Below are 21,575 nucleotides of genomic sequence, written 5' to 3'. Positions count from 1 at the left end.
GCTTTGTACAAAAGTGTCTGCTAAAGGAATGGACTGTAAAGTTATGTAGTTACCTGCATCAATAATGTCTTCATCAGGTACCTCATCAAAGTGGAGGCAAATAAACACAGGGACTGAATGTGATTTTGTTTTTATTTAATACGACAGGTCTCTTAATGCTCGGCAGAGAGATTAGCAAGTTTAATACCTTCCTGAGCTCAAAAAGTTTTCTTTCCCAAGCCTAGAAACCAGAAGAGACACCCAAACTGCCCCCAATTCCCACAGGGAGTTACGATACAACCAAGCCCACTCTTTCAATTCATCTTCCTGGAGAACAGACGTGAACAATACAGGCTGCTGGGCTCTACCGGACCAACCGGATGTCTGATTGACGCAACTCCCAACACCATATCATGTTCATTGTGGATCCGATTATTAAGGAAACCTATGGGCTGCAAGTGTGTTATCTCTGAGGGAGCAGAGCTGTGCTGTAGTCCCAGATCGGTCCTCGGGGATTTCTGTGGAGCGGCCAGCATGATGTGGGCTGGACTCACGACAGAGGAGGAGGGTGCTGGGACAATTTTAGAGGCATGGCACTGAGCCCCAGTCAGCCAATCAGAGGTGGACTGACATCAATGTTTCCTACAATACAGCCAGGCCTGCCCAGCTGTTTGAATGAGGCTACAAACTTGGTCAACTTCACTTCAGCCTCTGACAGTCTCTAAGTGTGAAGTTGCTGCAGAACTGTAAGACTGCACCCCTTGGCTGTTTTTGGCAGGGTGACATCAGAGGTGAATTCAGGTCCGTTTCACTGGATTACCTCAGACCTCTGGAAGGAATCTTGTGTAGAAGTGTTGGCTGCTTCCAAGAGTGAGTTCCTCCCTGGAGGTAAAATGCTGAGCGCCTTGTGTTGAAATTGATCCAACGCTAGCTACTCATCCCAATCTCCAAACCTACTCCACCTGGAAACCTCTGCTAAGGTAAGATCTGCAAAACTATATTTCAACGCGCTGAAGAATGTCAGCTGGTATTCGGAGACAGGTTCAGGAACTGAACGGTTTCATGTGGTTTAACACAATGAAGGGTAAATCCCAGAGTGTATAAGACACCCAGATCCAGGCCACAGTGTTTATGACTGAGGACAGTGAACCCCCCCCCAGCATCCCCTGTCTCACAGTCATTCCTTCCGAGTCTTTCACACAAATCCAAGCTTTCACGGAGCACGGCTCAGCCTTGCGATACAGAAACAGCCTCACATCAGTGCAACACCCCTTCTACTTCTGATCTCGGCACGCCTGCGTTTGTCACAATTCCATTTTGGACGGCATGTTTCGCTTAAATTCCAGGTCCCGGGGCTGGCGGGCGATGACGGCCCCCCGTCGCCTCTCCGAGTGGAGTGGAGGGCTGCTGGGGATCTGACCTTGTGCGAGGAGAGAAGGCCCTCACTGTGACTCAGTCCACGTCCCCTAACCACAGAGCCACGCTGCTGACTCTAAAGTCCCTCTGCCCTTGCTGCCTGGCTATTTTAGACCACTGGCCTGCATTGTTTCTGCCCCCTGCTCGTGACAGATTCCAGTTTCAATCTTGCGCGGAGCTTTGATGAACTCGTGGCCCCCCAACGTATTTTAGATTTGAATATCAATCTTTTCTGTGTTGACAGAAAGTTGCAGACTTTCTGTATATTCCCACCCCGGAAGTTTCCTTCTTGATGTTTGTGTGTGAGTGTTGAGCAGTCCGACAGCATTTACTTGAAAACGTTGTTTTCTTATTTCATCCATTGGAATGAGAGAGTTGTCGACCGATAGTGACCCAGGTTACAACCCCAGCACGTAAAACAGGAACATACCAACTCCAAAACACACAAGTCGGTTCAGCCTCTTAAAAACGCTGGAACTATTTTCAGGTGGTATGACTTTGAACTGACCTTTGTTGCAATTGTACAGAGCCTGCAGTTCCTAGACTGCGGTAGCTGTAATGTGACACTTGCACTGTTTAATCATTTTCAGGACATGTCGTGTTAAGAGAGTTTGACTGGACAAATGTCACAGTAAAGAGGTGTTTCATGTTTTTACGATCACTTAGCAACTCATGATTCATTTCAACCTGGTTCACTAGAACGTATTCTATGGTTCCTAAAATGGCAACATCCTGTTCTACACACCAGGAAAGAACATCATTTAATTCGGTAATTTTGGGCCACCTACATTTACCTAAAATATGAACTTCTTAAGTCACACTAGGATTAAAGTCTTATGTAAAATGTCCAAGTTTCCCCATAGATCTTCAATGGAGAATCAATTCCTTCACACTCCAGCAACTCTTATCACAGCTTGCAGACGTGAGGAATTCCAGGCGGCTTCACTTAAACTCCCGAATCACTGTCAATTGTTCTCAACAAACCGGGAACCCTGTTTAAAGACAGCTACCACAACGCTTATAATGTCAGTCTATTCACACACCTCCCAAATGAAAACGGTCTAAATGTTGTAGCGACACATTTCTCATATTGTCACGGTTATTTTCATCATCCTATTAATCTTCAACAATATCAGCCTCTCTCTCTTCATCACCCTCTTTATTGTGGTCTCCCTCATCATCCTAATCATCTCTTAATGAGATCATTAATCAGTCATCATTCTAATCATCATCATCATCATCAACCACATTATCATTGCAAGTGAGAACTACTCCAACTAGGCTGTGCTGTGAGGCTGTACTGTGAGGCTGTACTGTGAGGCTGGGGGAGGCTATGCTGTGAGGCTGTACTGTGAGGCTGTGCTGTGAGGCTGTACTGTGAGGCTGGGGGAGGCTGTGCTGTGAGGCTGTACTGTGAGGCTGTACTGTGAGGCTGGGGGAGGCTGTGCTGTGAGGCTGTACTGTGAGGCTGTGCTGTGAGGCTGGGGGAGGCTGTGCTGTGAGGCTGGGGGAGGCTGTGCTGTGAGGCTGTACTGTGAGGCTGTGCTGTGAGGCTGTGCTGTGAGGCTGTACTGTGAGGCTGTGCTGTGAGGCTATGCTGTGAGGCTGTGCTGTGAGGCTGTGCTGTGAGGCTGGGGGAGGCTGTGCTGTGAGGCTGTACTGTGAGGCTGTGCTGTGAGGCTGTACTGTGAGGCTGTGCTGTGAGGCTGTACTGTGAGGCTGTGCTGTGAGGCTGTACTGTGAGGCTGTGCTGTGAGGCTGTACTGTGAGGCTGTACTGTGAGGCTGTGCTGTGAGGCTGGGGGAGGCTGTGCTGTGAGGCTGTGCTGTGAGGCTGGGGGAGGCTGGGGGAGACAGAGGGAATGTTACTATACACTTCTAATATTACTTGAAATCTATAAGAAAATCCACCTATATGATTTATAAAGGCACCTTCTAGGCAGTCCTCCAGTGTTTTATTTACCTGAGTTGATGTGAGGCTCACTGCAGACTAGCCCGTAAACAAACCTTGTTTCATCTGGGGAAAACAACATTTGGATGAATATTTGGCTATCAAACGCTCCTGCTGAGACTGTGTGAGGAGAAAACAGTTGGCCGTTCAAATAAAAACAACACGTCACATCTTGAATCTAGAACCACATCAGTGGCACTGTTTCTCCCTGACTTAGAATGCTACAGACACCACTTTTTAACTGCTGACTAACCCGACTTGCATCTTTTTCTCCTCAACAGGCTCCTGTTGCCGGGCGGAGTTCGGGCAGAGTTCGTCGGAGGGAGATCAGTGCGTCGGCATGCCCCCCGCCATAGGGGGCCCTCAGGGCTACACTCCCCCAGAGGGGGGCTGGGGCTGGGCGGTGGTAGTGGGGGCTTTCATCTCCATCGGCTTCTCCTACGCCTTCCCCAAGTCCATCACCGTCTTCTTCAAGGAGATAGAGGTGATCTTCGACGTGTCGAGCAGCCAGGTGTCCTGGATCTCCTCCATCATGCTGGCCGTCATGTACGCAGGAGGTCAGTGGAGCTGACGCTCCCGGCGTCCAACACAAACAAGTTCAAGTTATTTTATTGTCAGATGCACAGAACAACACAGGGTCAGACTGGGCAGTGACATTCTTTGAACAGGACAACTCAAAGCAACCTGGCATATACATGACATAAACAACAACAGCTCCCCGTAAACACGCTGACTGAATGCAGGGTCATGTTTTGTTTGATTTGCGGTTTGTTTTATGTTTTCCAGGGACAGGGAAATTCAACAGAATCACTCAGCAAAGCCATATTGTGAATTTTTTCGTTCACTGTTCTGGGTAAATGAGATGGGGGTTGCTTTGCAATGTGGCTAGTTAAAGCTGGGTTAGGCGAGTTTTTCGAAGCTAACTATTTTAGTTTCTGTTTGAGACGATTCAAACCAAAATACCCCACCCCCTCCCACAAAACACATGAACGTGCATCCTGACTACAGAAATTGCCGTTCTTTATAAGCTTTCTGTACATTTATTGTAGAGCTAGGGTTAGGGTTAAATTTAGGGTTAGAGTTAGGGTGAGGGTTGGCATGGTAAGGTAGCTAACTGTGTTGGCAACAAGGCCCACAGATGTCAGATTGATTTCATATTGCCGTCAAACCTTTATATGTATTTGTTGCTATCGAGATGTGAAGTTTATTTAGGCAAATAAGAGCTTATCAAACATATTAGATACCCTGCCTTTAATACAGACTGTTCCTTGATACATGTCCCAAAATACATTAAAATATGTATGTGCTTCTGATCTTTCCACATGCCCTATATGTAGCCCCAAACATTTTGAAAATGTCAAACGCACTAAAACATAGTAAGTGCTTTGTGAGGCACCGCACCGTCAGAAACAATCCACAGCAATAAGAATGCATTGTTAGGCTGCCATGGCGTAAGTTCACACAGATTTTGCCAAGTCTATAACAACCCCACGACCACCAGGTGCTTTTACATTTGTGGAAATACGCCGAATATCTGACTTTGGTGCCCACAGTCTCTGCTCCCTGCTCAGTATTCCTCCACCTCCTCCTGAGACTGCAGGTGCTCTGTCTTGTGGACGGAGGTCCATTACCTCCGCACTACCCACATTCCTCCTCCTCAGACACACAGAGCTCGCCCAGGTTCCCACCCGTCGTCTGTGTCCTCTGAGGTCACGGAGCGCGAGATCAAGATTAAGAGCGTTGTCTGGAACGAGACGTCGGGGCTTGAGTCCCACACCGCTCTTGTGGAACCAGGACGAATGAGGTCTTCCGAGCTCTTAAATCCCTCCATTGAGGAGTCGTTCTGAAAGAGTGCAACTATATCTGTCTCCAGGGTGCTGTGTTTGGTTTCAGCCCCGTTGTCTTGTTGATGTGGACCGGATCAGTGTTGTGAGGGGAGAGCAGGTGAGGGTGCTTTACATGGAAGTGTCCGGGCAGAGGGACGTCCAGGGGGAAGGGGGGTGCTCCCCCGCTGACGGGACGAATCACAAAGCTCGGTGATGTCAGACGGGACTCTCCTGCCAAGCCTTGAAACATTTCCTTTCATCTGCGTGACATTCAGCACGTACAGGGCTTTAATCTGAGAGCCGCTTCTCAGTCCCCTGCAGACCAGCTCAGGACCTGGAGAACACGCAACACAAAGCCCGGGCCCTCTCTGAATGGTCCTGCTCTCTCCAGGGGCAAAGTCAAACAAGCCTTTTTTATAGTAAACACGTCATTTTAAGTCGGTCATACAAAATGCAAATTTTTTTAAGGTGGTATCTCAAAGGAATGCAAGCATGCGGGTAGCTTAATGCCTGTGTTAGGCTTTGAACAGGAAATACTGTGAGTCTCAAAGAAAACACGAGTTAACTAGTTTGTTCCATGATCAGTTACGCGAGGCAAGCTCAAGCCTCAGTCCCAGCTTGTCTCTCAGGAAAAACGTCTGAAATAGTTTGTAAATAATTTAGCCCATAGTTTACATAAAGGATCAGTGCAGTGTGTGTAAAGTCTGTGTGTATTCGAGCCAAATAAGCCCTTTTTACTCTACTACACAGTGGCGGTGATCCCCCCCAGGGAATCAATGCTGTTTATTGTTCAGCAGCCCCACCCCCTCCTCTCATCAGAAGGTAGCTCTCAGCCACAGGACACAATCAAGGGCTTCAGAGCCAAGGGTCTAAAATTGTTTCCCCGTCTCTTTCTTACTTTCTTTCCCTCTTTCTCTCCCTCTTTCTCTCCCTCTTTCTCTCCCTCTTTCTCTCGCTCATTCTTTCTTTTCATCTCCATCTGACATACATACTCTCAGTCTTTCTTTTCTTTCTCTCCCTCTCTCACTGTCTGTCTGTCTCTCTTCTCTCTCTCTCTTTCTCTCTCTCTCTCTCTCTCTCTCTCTCTCTCTTTCTCTCTCTCTCTCTCTCTCTCTCTTCGGAGTGAGTCTGTTGGCTTGGTTGTTCAGGCCACATGACTGAGTGCACATGACATCCAAATAACTGTGTGGGCCGATCTGTGACCTTGTACGAAGCCAGAATTCTGTGGGACTCAAACTCTCTACAGACGTCGTTATTTCACACAGCCCAAAGCCGGATCACTAAAGCCAGGCCTTCTGACTGTGAGGTCACCTTACAGCAGATCAACACATTAGACCGCACACACAGTAGAGTGTGATTCTACTCCTGTGAGTGATTGCAGGGGCTCAAGAGGGGGTGTCCTCACTGAACACTGTCAGACATCCACCACCTCCATCAACTTCCCATCTGGCGTTGGTCTAATAATCTACATGGCTTGGTGGCCTGACCTTTCTTCCAGATCAACTGTTCCCTCGGAGACAGAGCAGAGGAAAGTGGTTGTTTGCATTCAGCCGGGCTCGCATTAGAAACTAACCAGCCTTTGTCCTGCTCCGTGCCAGCAAATGAGTCTGGACAACCTCTAAACAACAACTGTCAGGTTACATTTGGGTTTGTGGCGAGGCGCTGGGGTTTGGCAGAGAGAGGCCGAAGCGTCTTCAAGCTTGTGGATCCTGACTTGTTCGCCAGTTGGGCCGTCGCGGCGGGCCTGACAGGGATGTGGCGGGCGGCCAGCTGATACCTCCACGCCATTTAGGCGCGTGTTTACATATCCTAGTGAGTTAGGTGTGGGTTTATGGTCAATATCTCCACTGTTTTCCACCTCCTCATATATTTAGGTCCTCTCTTTCCTTTTCCCTCTGTCTCTCTCCCCTCCCCCTCTCTCTCTTCCCCCCCCCTCTCTCTGTATGTATGTAGGCCTATATACAGACAGTAAATATGTATGTATGTTACCCTCATTGACAACTGCATACATCCCCAGTTCCACCCGTCCTTAGCTTGAGACCACAAAGGATCACCACACTGAAGAGAGTCCGTTCTCATTCTCAGCACTCGAGTCAGTCGCAGCATTGCCTGTCAACTTGCAATCCATCAATTCACCATGAGTGTCTTGTTTTGTGTGAGATTGTATTGTGAATGGTGTTGATGGCAGAAATATTACTGCAGTGCAGCAGTGAGAGAAATTATTGCAGAAGTTGTGTGATTTCAGTGACAGGCCAGAGGTGTGCATCTGAGGCCCTCTGGTGGCCAAACATATTTTTGTTCTCTGAAATGTTCGCAGTAAAAAGACTGGTTTGAACTTGTATTGACAAAAGGCATTGTCTGTAGGTGGCACTGTTAGCAAATGAACGTAAAGGAATTAAAAACCTATTTTGCAGCCCCATGCAGCATGTAAATCCACAATGCAATGTTGACATTTATAGTCAAACATAACTACATACTCATAACTTGCAGATAATCAGCTTGGCTGTGTATTGTCGTGATTTCATCCTCTCTACTTCTCCTCTTCTCTCCCTCTCCTCTCCCCCTCTTTCCTCCTCATCTCTCCCTCTCCTCCTCCACCCTCCTCCTTCTCTCTTCTCTCCTCTGTACCTCTGCTGGTCTCTCCTCCTCTCCCTCTCTTCCTCTTGTCTTCCTCCCCCTCCCTACCTTTCACCCTTTCCTCTACCTCTCCTCCCCCTCTCCTCTCCTCTCCCTCTCCTCCCCCTCCCTACCTTTCACCATCTCCTCTCCCTCTCCTCTCCCTCTCCTCTCCCTCTCCTCTCCCTCTCCTCCCCCTCCCTACCTTTCTCCATCTCCTCTCCCTCCCAGGGCCCATCAGCAGTATCCTGGTGAACAAGTATGGTAGCCGACCCATCATGATGCTGGGAGGCTGTTTGGCAGGCAGCGGCCTGATCGCCGCCTCTTTCTGCAACTCTGTCGAAGGCCTCTACTTCTGTGTGGGAGTGGTGGGAGGTATTTTCTTCTGGCTTCCTTTCTGGCCTCAAATGTTTTTTTGTTCTCCATGAACTCTGTCGCTACCTAGTGTCAACTCTTGTCAACTCACTTCCTTTATCACTCTCTCACATGATAAATTTGGGTCTTTGACATCCAAATGTGAAAACGCTTCTGTCGGTTATTCCCAAGCCTAACAGTCTGTTCTAACAGGTCTGGGTCTGGCATTCAATCTCAATCCGGCCCTCACTATGATTGGCAAGTACTTCTACAAGAAGAGACCCATAGCCAATGGGATCGCCATGGCTGGGAGCCCGGTCTTCCTGTCCACGCTGGCCCCGCTGAACAGCTGGTTCTTCGATCACTTCGGCTGGAGAGGCAGCTTCCTCATCCTGGGAGGGCTGCTCCTCAACTGCTGCGTGGCCGGTTCTCTCATGAGACCCATCGGGCCCAAGCCCCAGCCGGCTGTCATCGACCCGGACGGCCCGAAGAAGACGTGCATGGAGAAGGTGAACAGCGTCATCGACCTGTCGCTCTTCAAGCACCGAGGTTTCCTCCTCTACCTCCTGGGCAACGTCATCATGTTCTTCGGACTCTTCACCCCGCTGGTGTTCCTCAGCAACTTCGCTAAGAGCAAGGATATCCCCAAGGAGAAGGCAGCCTTCCTGCTCTCCGTCCTGGCCTTCGTGGACATGGTCGCCCGGCCCTCCATGGGGCTCCTGGCCAACACCAAGTGGGTCCGGCCCAGGATCCAGTACTTCTTCGCGGCCTCTGTGCTGTACAACGGCGTGTGTCATCTGCTGGCCCCCATCTCTGTTGACTACACCGGCTTCGTCATCTACTCCCTGTTCTTTGGTTTTGCCTTCGGCTGGCTGAGCTCGGTGTTGTTCGAGACACTTATGGACCTGGTGGGAACCCAGCGCTTCTCCAGCGCGGTTGGCCTGGTCACCATCGTGGAGTGCGGGCCTGTGTTGCTAGGGCCGCCTCTGCTGGGTGAGTAGGGTTTCACACCGGCCGACACGACAGGGATTCACTTACACTCTCAACCGGGATGATTATGGGATTTAATATGTCATATGTTAACTGAAAACATTTAAATAATTATCATCATGTAATTATGATTTCAATGATTTATCTATAGGACGATTCAAAGACATCTACCATGACTACAAGTACACATACTGGATCTGTGGGGTGATTCTGGTCGTGGCCAGTGTCTTCCTGTTCGTGGGAATGGGCATCAACTACCGGCTGCTGGACAAGGAGAAGAAAGAGGAGGAGAGGAGAGTCAAGAGGGAGGACAGAGAAGACTTGTCTAACAAGAACAACACCGCCAAGGAGTTGGAAGCCTTTATCGACGAGCCGGGAGCTTCTGAAGAAGCTGTCTAACGGTCAATCTGACGGCTTTCTTAATGTGTAAAGATGTGAACGTGTTAATGTATATGTCAAAGCACTGCTGTGGTGCTAGTCTATATGGACAGACTTCAGGAAGAAAAAAAGATTGTGATCGACTGCATTTCTAGTTACCTCTCTTCATGACTGTATTATTAACACTGATGACAGAAGCAGAACTAACTGAGGCTTCGTTGTAGTTAGTGTGTGAGGAAAGACAGGGAATTCATGAATCAGTTGCAATGTCAACAATGTACTTCAAGCATTAGCAATATATGTGTGTCCAAATTATAACTGCTAATGTTTTCTATGAAAACATTTTTAAAGGCTGTAGAATTCACCTATCCTTTGCAATATTGTTGAGAACAGACATGTATCTGCATTGCAAGTTGATTTATTTACTCCTGGAAGCCTCATGAAATATTTGCAATATGACACAGTGACACATTAATAAGGATTTTGTGTAGTATTACTTTGACTGAATATATATTCTACTCCATTATAAACATTTAAATGTGATGTGTCACTAAGACCTCTGTCAGATAACGTTTGGGTTAGAACAATTTTTCTTATTCATTCCTGTCATCATTGAAGGTGTGCATATGCCGTGCTACGAGAATAAAATACTCACGAGACGGGTGGGATTTGACAAACCGACTATTTTCCATGCATGTGCCTCATCATCATTGAAGTGTCAGTGAGTCTCCTACATTTTGCTATTACCAAGTAGACGTTTCATTGGGAAGCTGAAGTAATGAATCAGTGAAGATTTACATTTTCACACAATAGTAAAATGTTGTCTCCCCATAAGATGACTAATGAAAAATCAGAAACGTTGGTATGACTGGAATGACGTCTATTATGTGCCACTAATATTGCAACATTGTTCAATAAAGCAATTTCACAGAAGAGGGAGCTGTTATACTCAATAAACTGTTATAAACTGATTTAATTGATTTAACTTTACGCATCCGCTTGGTTCTGAATGAGATCGACTCCCGCGCCAGAACAAGTCTTCTGCTCGTGCATATGCTGGCGGAGATAACAGAAACCGTTGGAAAAAAAAAAAAACGTCAAAACCGTTTTGTCTTGGACTGCGGATAGGTAAAGTTATAGTTAGTTAGCTAGCTAACTTCATAATTTGATTAGTATCACGAAATTATCGCTATTCCAATGTATCAGTAGCTAGCGATTGTAACAATATTTTGCAGCTCTCAACAAGCTGTTACTTTGTACAGTACAGTAGCTAACTCCACTTAACTGTACAGTACAGTAGCTGTTGACCGCTAGCATACTGTACAGTAGGGTATTAGCAAGTTTACTAGCTAGCTATCTTCAACTATATTTGCGTGTATCCTCTGCTAATTTAAGATATTACATAGACTAATGGACGTTTAGTAGCTAGCTCTACTGTAACATACGCTAGCCTACTGTACTGTAGGTTTGAAAAAAAGTGGCCAGAAATGACTGTACTAGCTACTGTAGTACTGTACAGTAGGCTAACTTTCTTGCCTTTAGAAAGATTCCTGCCAAGTACTAGGAATGGAGCGGGACAAGTGTTTCCACTTCAAGTTAATGGTGCCTCCCAGAGTGAACCCAGGACAGATTTCTGCCGTGAAACCTCAGGAATCCGTAGACGATTTTGGAGTCATGAACACCGCGCAACAGGTACAGTACTGTAAGGTACAATGAGTCTACAAAGCGCTAGCAGTCAACTTAATGCCAAGCCACAGACTTTGACTCAAACTAGCTTGTACATTCAGGTTCACTCATTCATCAGTGTTCATTTTCTGTTGCAGCATTGTCACTCAGCTGTAACTACAGTATTAGGCTACTGACTTTCTTGATTTAACAGGGTTACAGTAAACAATTTGACAAAGAGACTCACTTTACCATCCCCATTACAAATATGGGATCCACTAAACCTAAAGCAGGTATTTATCTATAACACAACTCTGCTGTGCAGTATGCATATCATACCTATGTCCATTTTGCTCACAATGTCTGACTTCAACTGGCTCTGTTTTCCAAAGATGTGTCCAAGATTACTTTTGTCTCACCTGTAGAAAAAGTAGAGGTGAGTTTGGAAAGGATGTTTGTGTTTCTGAGCCAAGCTCTAATGATGATATATTCCTCCTGAGACACTAAATCCCATAATGTCAACCTTAATCTTATTGGCATACATTTTTCAGTAGGGCAAACAAGAGAACAGATTTCATTGCAGTAGCATTTGTTATTTAACAGTGCCTGGAGTATTTTGGGTTTTCAATATTTTGTGAACATATTCCTCAGACTAAAGGCACATCTGGAAAGTTATATTCAAAACTCTTTGATGAAGTTGAGAAAATAAAGTGTTGGAAAGTCCAAGTAGACTCTGAGACGGTCCAAAGAGAGAGAAAACTGCAAGAAAACAAAAGAACTATTGAAACGCAGCGCAAAGCCATCCAGGACTTACAGGTATCCAATCACAGTTGATTTTGCTATGCAGGAACAAAACTTCCACCTACTGTACGTTCATCGCAAGCAAGTGTCTAATGGAAGCATTTCTGCATATCACAGTTTGGAAATGAAAGTCTCAGCATTAAACTGGAAGAACAGATCAGTGAAAACGAGGATCTGAGGAATAAGTATGTTTTCTGCCTTATTAAGCAGACCCAGCTGTACTGGAGCTGTCAAACTCCAGTCTGATTGTTGAAGGAGCACAGTGCTGAACAAGAGGAATATTTTACTATTAAACAGATATTTAAACAACACTACACATTTTATCGTAACACAACGTTTATAACCTATTTTTATTCTCGCCACAGAAATAATGCAACACGCAATTTGTGTAACATACTGAAGGATACGTTCCAGAGATCAGCAGACAAGATGCATCTGTGTGAGTTAAATAAAAACTGAAAATGATCTCAGCCCCAGGCTGAATCAAAACAAGCAGCTTGTTGGTGTTATCTGATGACTACATGGGGAGTCAGGTGGCTGAGCGGTTAGGGAGTCGGGCTAGTAATCTGAAGGTTGCCAGTTCGATTCCCGGCCGTGCAAAATGATGTTGTGTCCTTGGGCAAGGCACTTCACCCTACTTGCCTCAGGAGGAATGTCCCTGTACTTACTGTAAGTCGCTCTGGATAAGAGCGTCTGCTAAATGACTAAATGTAAATGTAATGTACATCTTTCTCCTTTGCTCTCTTAGTTGAGTCTGAAAGAGAGGAGACACAGCAACTCTTTATGGAAAACAGGGAGAATATTCAGGTGAATATTTAAGACGGACTAATCCACTGGTGCCAGATGCGAATAGTTTTTCTCTCTTGTATTTCTGCTTGAGTTTTTTTTTCTTTGCAGAGGATGATAGCTGCTTTTGAGAGCCTTCGGCTGCAAGCACAGTTTGACCGTTGTGAAATGCAAAAAGGTAACTGTCCAACATAACATAGATCTAGTCTGTTACATTAGCATTACATTTAATTTCATAATAGTTTTGTCTTAATTTTGCACAGTAATGAAGTAAATCAATTCATTTTAAATGTCGGCCTCAGTTAAAGAGGGATTGCTACAGTTTGACAATCTGAAGGAGAAGTTTGGGGAAGAAATCAACACGAAGGAACAAGAGGTTAGTGTAAACCTATCAATCGCAAACATCTACATGGACACACATTCCAAGACCATGACAGGCTAGTTACCTTTGATCAATCATGCACGTGCTGTGATGTTGTACATAGGAAGCTCTGACACTGTGTAACCGTGACGGTTCCTTGGCAGGCGGAGCAGCTTCAAGCGGCCCTGAAGGAGAAGGAGAAGGAGCTGCAGGCCATCCTCCTCCACCTGCAGGAAGCACAGGAGAGCTGCCAACATCTGCAGCAGGCCGCACGTAGGAACAGCCCATCAAGACTACGCTCTAATGCAGTCTCTCTCAACCCTGGTCCTCAGGGACCCCCTGCCCTGCATGCTATTTCCCTGCTCCAACACACCCGATTCAAATGAATGTGTCATAATCAAGTTCAGCAGAAGCTTGGTAACGACCCATTGATATGAATCGGGTGTGGTGGAGCTGGGAAACATCTAAAACATGCAGGGCTGTGAGCCCTGAGGACCAGGGTTGAGATAGGCTGCTCTAATGCTAAGTGGATGTTTATGACCCACTGTTCACTGCGGCTCCTTGTGTCTCTGAGCAGAGCTGCACCAGGACGTCCTTCACAGCTCTCACCAAGAGCGCCAGGCTCTGTCAGAGAAGCTACGCAACGCAGAAGAACTTCTTAAAGAAAGCGAGGTCAGGATATGGAAAGATGTTTCTGGATGTAAACATTTCATGAATCAATGATTTTCTTATGGTTTTATACAGACTGTGTACAGAATTGTACATCATGTTATGTTTGTTTATCTGTCTTTTCGCGCAGGAAAATAGAAAAGCAATTTCCAATGCGCTGGAGCTGAACAAAGAGGAGACTGCCCAGATCGTCCTCCAGAAAGATGCCAGCCTAGAAGAGCTCCACCAGACTAGGGCTGCTCAAGAAGGCCAGCTGGCCCAGGCTCAGGCCACCATGCAGGAGCTACAGACCTGCCTGGCACGGGAGACAGAGAGGTAGGGCTGGAGCTTGTCACGGGTGAGTGGGAGGATGGACCCTGGAGCAGGAGACAGAGCCCTAGGGGGGTCAGATGGCTGAGCGGTTAGGGAGTCGGGCTATTAATCAGAAGGTTGTTGGTTCGATTCCCGGCCATGCCAAATGACGTTGTGTCCTTGGGCAAGGCACTTCACCCTACTTGCCTCGGGGAGAATGTCCCTGTACTTACTTTAAGTCGCTCTGGATAAGAGTGTCTGCTAAATGTAAATGTAAACCAGGAACTAAACTAGACAGTAGCTGGTGCATGGAAGTGACAGCACTGCTCCGCTGGTCTGTGCAGGATGGCAGAGTGGCTGTTTACCTCCCTGTGGGTCTCTTGTGACTTTTTTTTCCAGGGCGCAAGAGCTGGAAGTAAAGATGGTGTCCGTCTCTGAGGAGCTGCAGGAGAACAGGATCCGGGCAGGTACTGCATCAGATCAGGGATTATAGAGAGAGCACATTGTGGCATTGAAACCCTGTATGAATAGATTGGAGATTGTTCTGTTTTGTTTTTATTTAAGGAGAAATTAATAAACAGAACGAAGAGAAAGATGGACAGATACAAGTACTTGAGGAGGAACTGGTAATTTGTAGTATTTGTGGACACACATTTGCACGTAATGTCTGGCAGTGTAGTCTTAAAAAAAAATATATATATATATATATAAATGAAATGGTCTTGTTTAGGATGTGAAATCTAAATCCATCGAGTCACTGAGGGAGAAGATAGAAGCTGCTGATAGACAAGCTACGCTGCTGTCGTCTGAGCTGGCAGGGAAGAGGGACCAAGTCCAGCGCTACCAGGTGAGACCACAAGACAAGCCACTGTGACAGCCGGAATCAGGCCTGGCTGAGGCCTGGCCGTCTGAATGTGCTGTGTCAGGACTCAGTTTGAACAGCCCAAGAACTGCTGTTCTATCCCTCGTAGACCAAAGTACAGATCCTGGAGACAGAGAAGACCTTACTGGAGAAGGCACTTCAGGAAGCTGAAAAGGCCCACAGCGATCTGAGGAACAAGACACAGGTGAGTGAGGTTGGAGTCCTTTGATCACAGTTTCTTGGCTCACATAATAAAACATTGTTCTCATCACTCAAGTCCTTATGGTGTGAACAGGCCAGACGTTAAAGCTCATCCTGTTGTCTGATTCTCAGGCCCAAACACAGGAGATGGAAGAACAGTTGTCTGTTGCCATGACAATAAACAAAAGGTCCACCAAGGAGATAGAGCAGCTGCAAGGAGACGTAGCACAGCAGGAGTGAGTTCTCTCGTTCTAAAGAAACATCAAGCAGACCCCCCTGCAGCTACGCATCTCCACTGGAAATAACTGGATTTTGATTTGGTCTCAGGGTGAAATATGACAAGCTGTTGGTGAGTTTTAATGAGCTGCAACTTGAGAAGAAGACGGTTCAAGAGCAGGCTGAGAACAAATGTTCCCAAGCCAAGACCCTGGAGGCTCGCCTGAAGGTTAGAGCTAAACATGCTGACCCTGTCTATAAAACATGATTTTATAGACAGCAGGGGATGATGTCATACATCTATGTTTTGACGTGCGGAAACAGGAGAGTGAAGCGAGAGGCACAGAGATCTCAAAGGAAATCGAAGCGCTTGAAGATCAAAACCATCAGCTACGGTACCTGACTGGAACACTTGGAACCTTTACTGTTATTAAGCTGTCGTAGTTGTAGACACTGAGGAATGAAAGCAGAGCCTGTCACTTTCCCATCCGACAGGGAGGAGGTGAGCTCTTTGAGCACCAGGCTGGAAGAACAAGGTCAAGGAGCAGAGAACCTGCAGAAGAAACTTGATGAAAGCGTAAGTCGGCCATTCCAAAGCCATCTTGAAAACTGTAGCTCATCACCTTAAGTTCACATCAGTCGTGGCTCTCCTGGCTCCTCTGTAGTGTGGAGGTCTGCAGGTGGAAATCAGTAGGAAGGAGAAGCACATCAGAGCCATGGAGACCAAGGTGAGGAACTACAACCTCACACCTGTGTGTCTCTCTCTAGCTGTCCAGCCTCACACCTGTCTGTCTCTCTAGCTGTCCAGCCTCACACCTGTCTGTCTCTCTCTCTAGCTGTCCAGCCTCACACCTGTCTGTCTCTCTAGCTGTCCAGCCTCACACCTGTCTGTCTCTCTAGCTGTCCAGCCTCACACCTGTCTGTCTCTCTCTCTAGCTGTCCAGCCTCACACCTGTCTGTCTCTCTAGCTGTCCAGCCTCACACCTGTCTGTCTCTCTCTCTAGCTGTCCAGCCTCACACCTGTCTGTCTCTCTAGCTGTCCAGCCTCACACCTGTCTGTCTCTCTCTCTAGCTGCCCAGCCCCACACCTGTCTGTCTCTCTCTCTAGCTGCCCAGCCTCACACCTGTCTGTCTCTCTCTAGCTGTCCAGCCTCACACCTGTCTGTCTCTCTCTCTAGCTGTCCAGCCTCATACCTGTCTGTCTCTCTCTCTAGCTGTCCAGCCTCACACCTGTCTGTCTCTCTCTCTAGCTGCCCATCCTCACACCTGTCTGTCTCTCTCTCTAGCTGCCCAGCCTCACACCTGTCTGTCTCTCTCTCTAGCTGTCCAGCCTCACACCTGTCTGTCTCTCTCTCTAGCTGTCCAGCCTCACACCTGTCTGTCTCTCTCTCTAGCTGTCCAGCCTCACACCTGTCTGTCTCTCTCTCTAGCTGCCCAGCCTCACACCTGTCTGTCTCTCTCTCTAGCTGCCCAGCCTCACACCTGTCTGTCTCTCTCTCTCTAGCTGTCCAGCCTGAAGACTAAGTTGGACACGAAAAACAAACATCAGGAGGAATATCAGAAAGAGGTGTGTAGCGTGGTAAAGAAATATCTCTGCCTCGCCTCTAGGGTAGTATTCCAGAGCTAATCTCGCCTTGATGTTTCCAGGCTAAAATGCTCAAAAAACAGATCGCCAAAGATGCGGAAAGATCTTGTCAGCTGGAAAGTGAGGTATGAGACTCTCGTTCTGAAGGACAAAGCATCTGGAACACAGTGAAATATGAATGGTGTTGTAGACATGCTGTTCTCTGATGCCAGCCTGCACAGTCGATAGGCTGGGACCGGCGATTCCTCAGACTGGATGAAACAGACATGTTTTTGTCGGCTATTTTAGATCAACCAACTGAAAGAAACAGCAGAAAGTCTTCAGAAGTCCAGCAGGGAGAAACATCAGGAACTGCTCGATGAAGTCGCTGCCAAGTCATCTTCTGAAGCAGAGCTGCAGAAAGAGGTTAGTCCTGACTTCCTTTTTCCATTCCCTTCTCTTTGACGTGATAGGCGAGTAAACCGGAGGTATGTTTGTCCACCTGCAGGTGCAGGATCTGAAGCTCACAGCTGGAGAGGCCGTGAGGAGCAGGGAGGATGCAGAGATCAAGTGTCAACACAAGATCGCAGACATGGTTGCCCTGATGGAAAAGCACAAAGTGAGATTTCTCTCCGATCTAATCAGAATCACACAGAAAATGTCTCCGACAAGACGCTTCCGAAACGTTTGATGTGATACGTGACATCAAACGTCCTCGGAAGCGTCCGTGGAAACGAGCCATATTCCGTGCGATCCTGACGCAGAACCAGTACGACAAGATGCTGGAAGCGAAAGACGTCGAGCTGAAGGAGAAGAAGAGGAGCGTCGTGGAGGCAGACGCCGGCAGAACGGCCCTGGTACGATCCTCACCTGGAGGGCTTTCAGTCTGGAGAGGCCGGGGTTCACCAGAGAGCCCCTGGCAGCAGCACTGACGTGTGACGTGTGACTCTCCCCAGGAGCTGGAGCAGAGCAAGATAGAGAACGACAGGCTGAAGAATCATCTGGATCAAGAAACTAAGGAGGGGGTGACAGAGGACTTGTTTTCAAATGCACACATGGTGAATTCCAGTCATATGATTTGGACAGTACAATTATTATGATTTCATCTGTTGTTTGTGACCTCAGGAGAAGTTGATGCAGAAGATCGCAGAACTGAAAGAAGAATTGGCATCTGTGAAAACCAACCCATCCAACCTAGTACCCAAGACTCTGAGCAAGCAGGTAAACCGACGCTCAGAGGAGCTGTTCAATATTGAAGGGGTACGTTTCCTCACTTCTAATCCTCCTTGTTCAACACCTAGCTGTCTGATCCAGCCTCAGCTTCTGAGGGGAGATGTTGGGACACACCAGACAGACTGTCCATCAAGAGGAACGGGTTTGATTTCTCCAAAACCAAACAGAAAACCCCGTCCCAGAGCGCCGGTAAAATACAGGCCTCTACTCCTGCTGTCAGAGTGAGTATTATGGGATAGAACTATTGAAATTGAAATGTTGGCGCTCCATTTACCATACGATAATACCATTATTAATAACTGTTGGTTGCCCAGGAAACCAAGAGTGGCGACCTCCAGACTCCGTCATGGAGTTATGGAACCAGAGTCGGGGAGACTCCTCGCATTAAGGTAGGAACCCAAGGGTTATCTGTTTTCACTACAGACTCTTTATCATCTCTCTGTTCTCTCTCCTGTGGAGTGTTGATCTCATCGCCTTCTCTGCAGTCCTACAGAATCCGGACCCCCCCCTCCACTCAGAAGGCTGGGCCCTGGAGCCAGACCACCCTGGAGCTGGACCCCAAGTCTGACAGCTCGGAGCACGCTGACCTGCTGGTAAACAAATGAGCTAGCCCCCGTCCCTCCTCCCAGCCCCCGTCCCTCCTCCCAGCCTCCGTCTCTCCTCCCAGCCTCCGTCCCTCCTCCCAGCCTCCGTCTCTCCTCCCAGCCTCCGTCTCTCCTCCCAGCCCCCGTCCCTCCTCCCAGCCCCCGTCCCTCCTCCCAGCCTCCGTCTCTCCTCCCAGCCCCCGTCCCTCCTCCCAGCCTCCGTCTCTCCTCCCAGCCTCCGTCTCTCCTCCCAGCCCCCGTCCCTCCTCCCAGCCCCCGTCCCTCCTCCCAGCCTCCGTCTCTCCTCCCAGCCCCCGTCCCTCCTCCCAGCCTCCGTCTCTCCTCCCAGCCTCCGTCTCTCCTCCCAGCCTCCGTCCCTCCTCCCAGCCCCCGTCCCTCCTCCCAGCCCCCGTCTCTCCTCCCAGCCCCCGTCCCTCCTCCCAGCCCCCGTCTCTCCTCCCAGCCCCCGTCCCTCCTCCCAGCCTCCGTCTCTCCTCCCAGCCCCCGTCCCTCCTCCCAGCCCCCGTCCCTCCTCCCAGCCCCCGTCCCTCCTCCCAGCCCCCGTCTCTCCTCCCAGCCTCCGTCTCTCCTCCCAGCCCCCGTCCCTCCTCCCAGCCTCCGTCTCTCCTCCCAGCCCCCGTCCCTCCTCCCAGCCCCCGTCCCTCCTCCCAGCCCCCGTCTCTCCTCCCAGCCCCCGTCTCTCCTCCCAGCCCCCGTCTCTCCTCCCAGCCCCCGTCCCTCCTCCCAGCCCCCGTCCCTCCTCCCAGCCCCCGTCCCTCCTCCCAGCCCCCGTCTCTCCTCCCAGCCTCCGTCTCTCCTCCCAGCCCCCGTCCCTCCTCCCAGCCCCCGTCCCTCCTCCCAGCCCCCGTCTCTCCTCCCAGCCTCCGTCTCTCCTCCCAGCCCCCGTCCCTCCTCCCAGCCTCCGTCTCTCCTCCCAGCCCCCGTCCCTCCTCCCAGCCCCCGTCCCTCCTCCCAGCCCCCGTCCCTCCTCCCAGCCCCCGTCCCTCCTCCCAGCCTCCGTCTCTCCTCCCAGCCTCCGTCCCTCCTCCCAGCCTCCGTCTCTCCTCCCAGCCTCCGTCTCTCCTCCCAGCCCCCGTCCCTCCTCCCAGCCCCCGTCCCTCCTCCCAGCCTCCGTCTCTCCTCCCAGCCCCCGTCCCTCCTCCCAGCCTCCGTCTCTCCTCCCAGCCTCCGTCTCTCCTCCCAGCCCCCGTCCCTCCTCCCAGCCCCCGTCCCTCCTCCCAGCCTCCGTCTCTCCTCCCAGCCCCCGTCCCTCCTCCCAGCCTCGGTCTCTCCTCCCAGCCTCCGTCTCTCCTCCCAGCCTCCGTCCCTCCTCCCAGCCCCCGTCCCTCCTCCCAGCCCCCGTCCCTCCTCCCAGCCTCCGTCTCTCCTCCCAGCCCCCGTCCCTCCTCCCAGCCTCCGTCTCTCCTCCCAGCCTCCGTCTCTCCTCCCAGCCTCCGTCCCTCCTCCCAGCCCCCGTCCCTCCTCCCAGCCCCCGTCTCTCCTCCCAGCCTCCGTCTCTCCTCCCAGCCCCCGTCCCTCCTCCCAGCCTCCGTCTCTCCTCCCAGCCTCCGTCTCTCCTCCCAGCCTCTGTCCCTCCTCCCAGCCCCCGTCCCTCCTCCCAGCCCCCGTCCCTCCTCCCAGCCTCCGTCTCTCCTCCCAGCCCCCGTCCCTCCTCCCAGCCTCCGTCTCTCCTCCCAGCCTCCGTCTCTCCTCCCAGCCTCCGTCCCTCCTCCCAGCCCCCGTCCCTCCTCCCAGCCCCCGTCTCTCCTCCCAGCCTCCATCTCTCCTCCCAGCCCCCGTCCCTCCTCCCAGCCTCCGTCTCTCCTCCCAGCCTCCGTCTCTCCTCCCAGCCTCCGTCCCTCCTCCCAGCCCCCGTCCCTCCTCCCAGCCCCCGTCCCTCCTCCCAGCCTCCGTCCCTCCTCCCAGCCCCCGTCCCTCCTCCCAGCCCCCGTCCCTCCTCCCAGCCTCCGTCTCTCCTCCCAGCCCCCGTCCCTCCTCCCAGCCTCCGTCTCTCCTCCCAGCCCCCGTCCCTCCTCCCAGCCTCCGTCTCTCCTCCCAGCCCCCGTCCCTCCTCCCAGCCCCCGTCCCTCCTCCCAGCTCAGCGCTACGCTCGGCCACGTACGCCTGTCCACGTGCTGAACGCTGTGTGCTGCTGTGCTTTTCAGAGCTTTGCAGTCGTAGAACCGCTCCAAGGCCTCCAGCAGGGGGCGTCCTCAGCACACTGGTCTAAAGTCCACGTGTTTAAGAAGGTGAGACACACCTGTGTGACGAGAGAGAGGAGAGACCATCTCGCTACATCAGTCAACGCACCCTCACTGACATTTCTGTGTTTCTCAATTGAACTCATGCATTTTCAGGACATTGAGCAGTGTTTGAACGCCTTCTCTGTGTGTTAGAATCAAAGCCCCGCTGTTCAGAAGTCCCCAGGGAACGCCTTGAAGCTGGCGGCCATGAAGAGGATGAGAGATGCAGGCTGGACCGCCGTCACGGGCTCCCACAAGAAGAAAAAGGCAGCAGAGAAGATCTTTGCATAGAAAGTGTTCACTCTTTACTCAATACTGAAGTTCATTACATTCATTACATTTTTATTAACAGTTGTTTGATAGAAGCCGAGGTTCACGTGGAAGTGAGAGCGTTTGAAATACATTTCTTGAGATGTGATGTTGTTTATTGATCACTATACTGTGTCGGACTTAAGTTTGACTCCATTCAACATGAATGAGAATTTTGTGTTCAGAAAATGTTTTTTGGTTTTCATTATTATTATTATTGTTAAACTTTAACTTATTGTTCTTAAATTATTTAATAGATTTTTTCCGGTTTCGTAATGTAC

The 21,575-nt window shown here is 49.7% G+C and overlaps 2 protein-coding genes across 5 annotated transcripts; both read left to right on the top strand.

The window, feature by feature from the left end:
* The first annotated feature begins 613 nt into the window (after window positions 1-613).
* slc16a1a (solute carrier family 16 member 1a) lies at window positions 614-10,190 on the top strand. Of its 2 annotated transcripts, XM_062471898.1 has the most exons (5): window positions 614-959; window positions 3,627-3,902; window positions 8,019-8,162; window positions 8,355-9,134; window positions 9,283-10,190. In XM_062471898.1, the coding sequence occupies exons 2-5, from the start codon at window positions 3,686-3,688 to the stop codon at window positions 9,528-9,530; spliced, it is 1,389 nt and encodes a 462-aa protein (XP_062327882.1). In that variant the 5' UTR covers window positions 614-959; window positions 3,627-3,685; the 3' UTR covers window positions 9,531-10,190. The 2 variants fall into 2 exon arrangements, with proteins under 2 accessions (XP_062327882.1, XP_062327893.1); XM_062471909.1 differs by lacking the exons at window positions 614-959; window positions 3,627-3,902 and adding an exon at window positions 7,142-7,856 and having other exon boundaries at window positions 7,993-8,162.
* Window positions 10,191-10,514: 324 nt separating this feature from the next.
* On the top strand, window positions 10,515-21,558 carry sycp1 (synaptonemal complex protein 1). Of its 3 annotated transcripts, none has more exons than XM_062471871.1 (34): window positions 10,515-10,637; window positions 11,052-11,201; window positions 11,389-11,467; window positions 11,567-11,610; window positions 11,826-11,990; window positions 12,093-12,160; window positions 12,341-12,414; window positions 12,724-12,782; window positions 12,873-12,939; window positions 13,064-13,137; window positions 13,287-13,395; window positions 13,700-13,794; window positions 13,922-14,106; window positions 14,482-14,549; window positions 14,647-14,708; window positions 14,813-14,929; window positions 15,054-15,149; window positions 15,278-15,381; window positions 15,473-15,590; window positions 15,686-15,756; window positions 15,857-15,938; window positions 16,027-16,089; window positions 16,866-16,928; window positions 17,009-17,071; window positions 17,235-17,351; window positions 17,434-17,544; window positions 17,690-17,779; window positions 17,873-17,950; window positions 18,051-18,146; window positions 18,227-18,379; window positions 18,473-18,547; window positions 18,644-18,751; window positions 20,908-20,991; window positions 21,139-21,558. In XM_062471871.1, the coding sequence occupies exons 2-34, from the start codon at window positions 11,076-11,078 to the stop codon at window positions 21,274-21,276; spliced, it is 3,102 nt and encodes a 1,033-aa protein (XP_062327855.1). In that variant the 5' UTR covers window positions 10,515-10,637; window positions 11,052-11,075; the 3' UTR covers window positions 21,277-21,558. The 3 variants fall into 3 exon arrangements, with proteins under 3 accessions (XP_062327855.1, XP_062327840.1, XP_062327847.1); XM_062471856.1 differs by having other exon boundaries at window positions 18,227-18,381; window positions 18,466-18,547; XM_062471863.1 differs by having other exon boundaries at window positions 10,570-10,637; window positions 11,056-11,201; window positions 18,227-18,381; window positions 18,466-18,547.
* Window positions 21,559-21,575: the final 17 nt, after the last annotated feature.

Source organism: Osmerus eperlanus, chromosome 1, assembly GCF_963692335.1.
Source record: "Osmerus eperlanus chromosome 1, fOsmEpe2.1, whole genome shotgun sequence".
Lineage (NCBI taxonomy): Eukaryota > Metazoa > Chordata > Actinopteri > Osmeriformes > Osmeridae > Osmerus > Osmerus eperlanus.
Note: the sequence above shows the minus strand (reverse complement) of the source record. Positions and strands in the feature narration are given on the sequence as shown.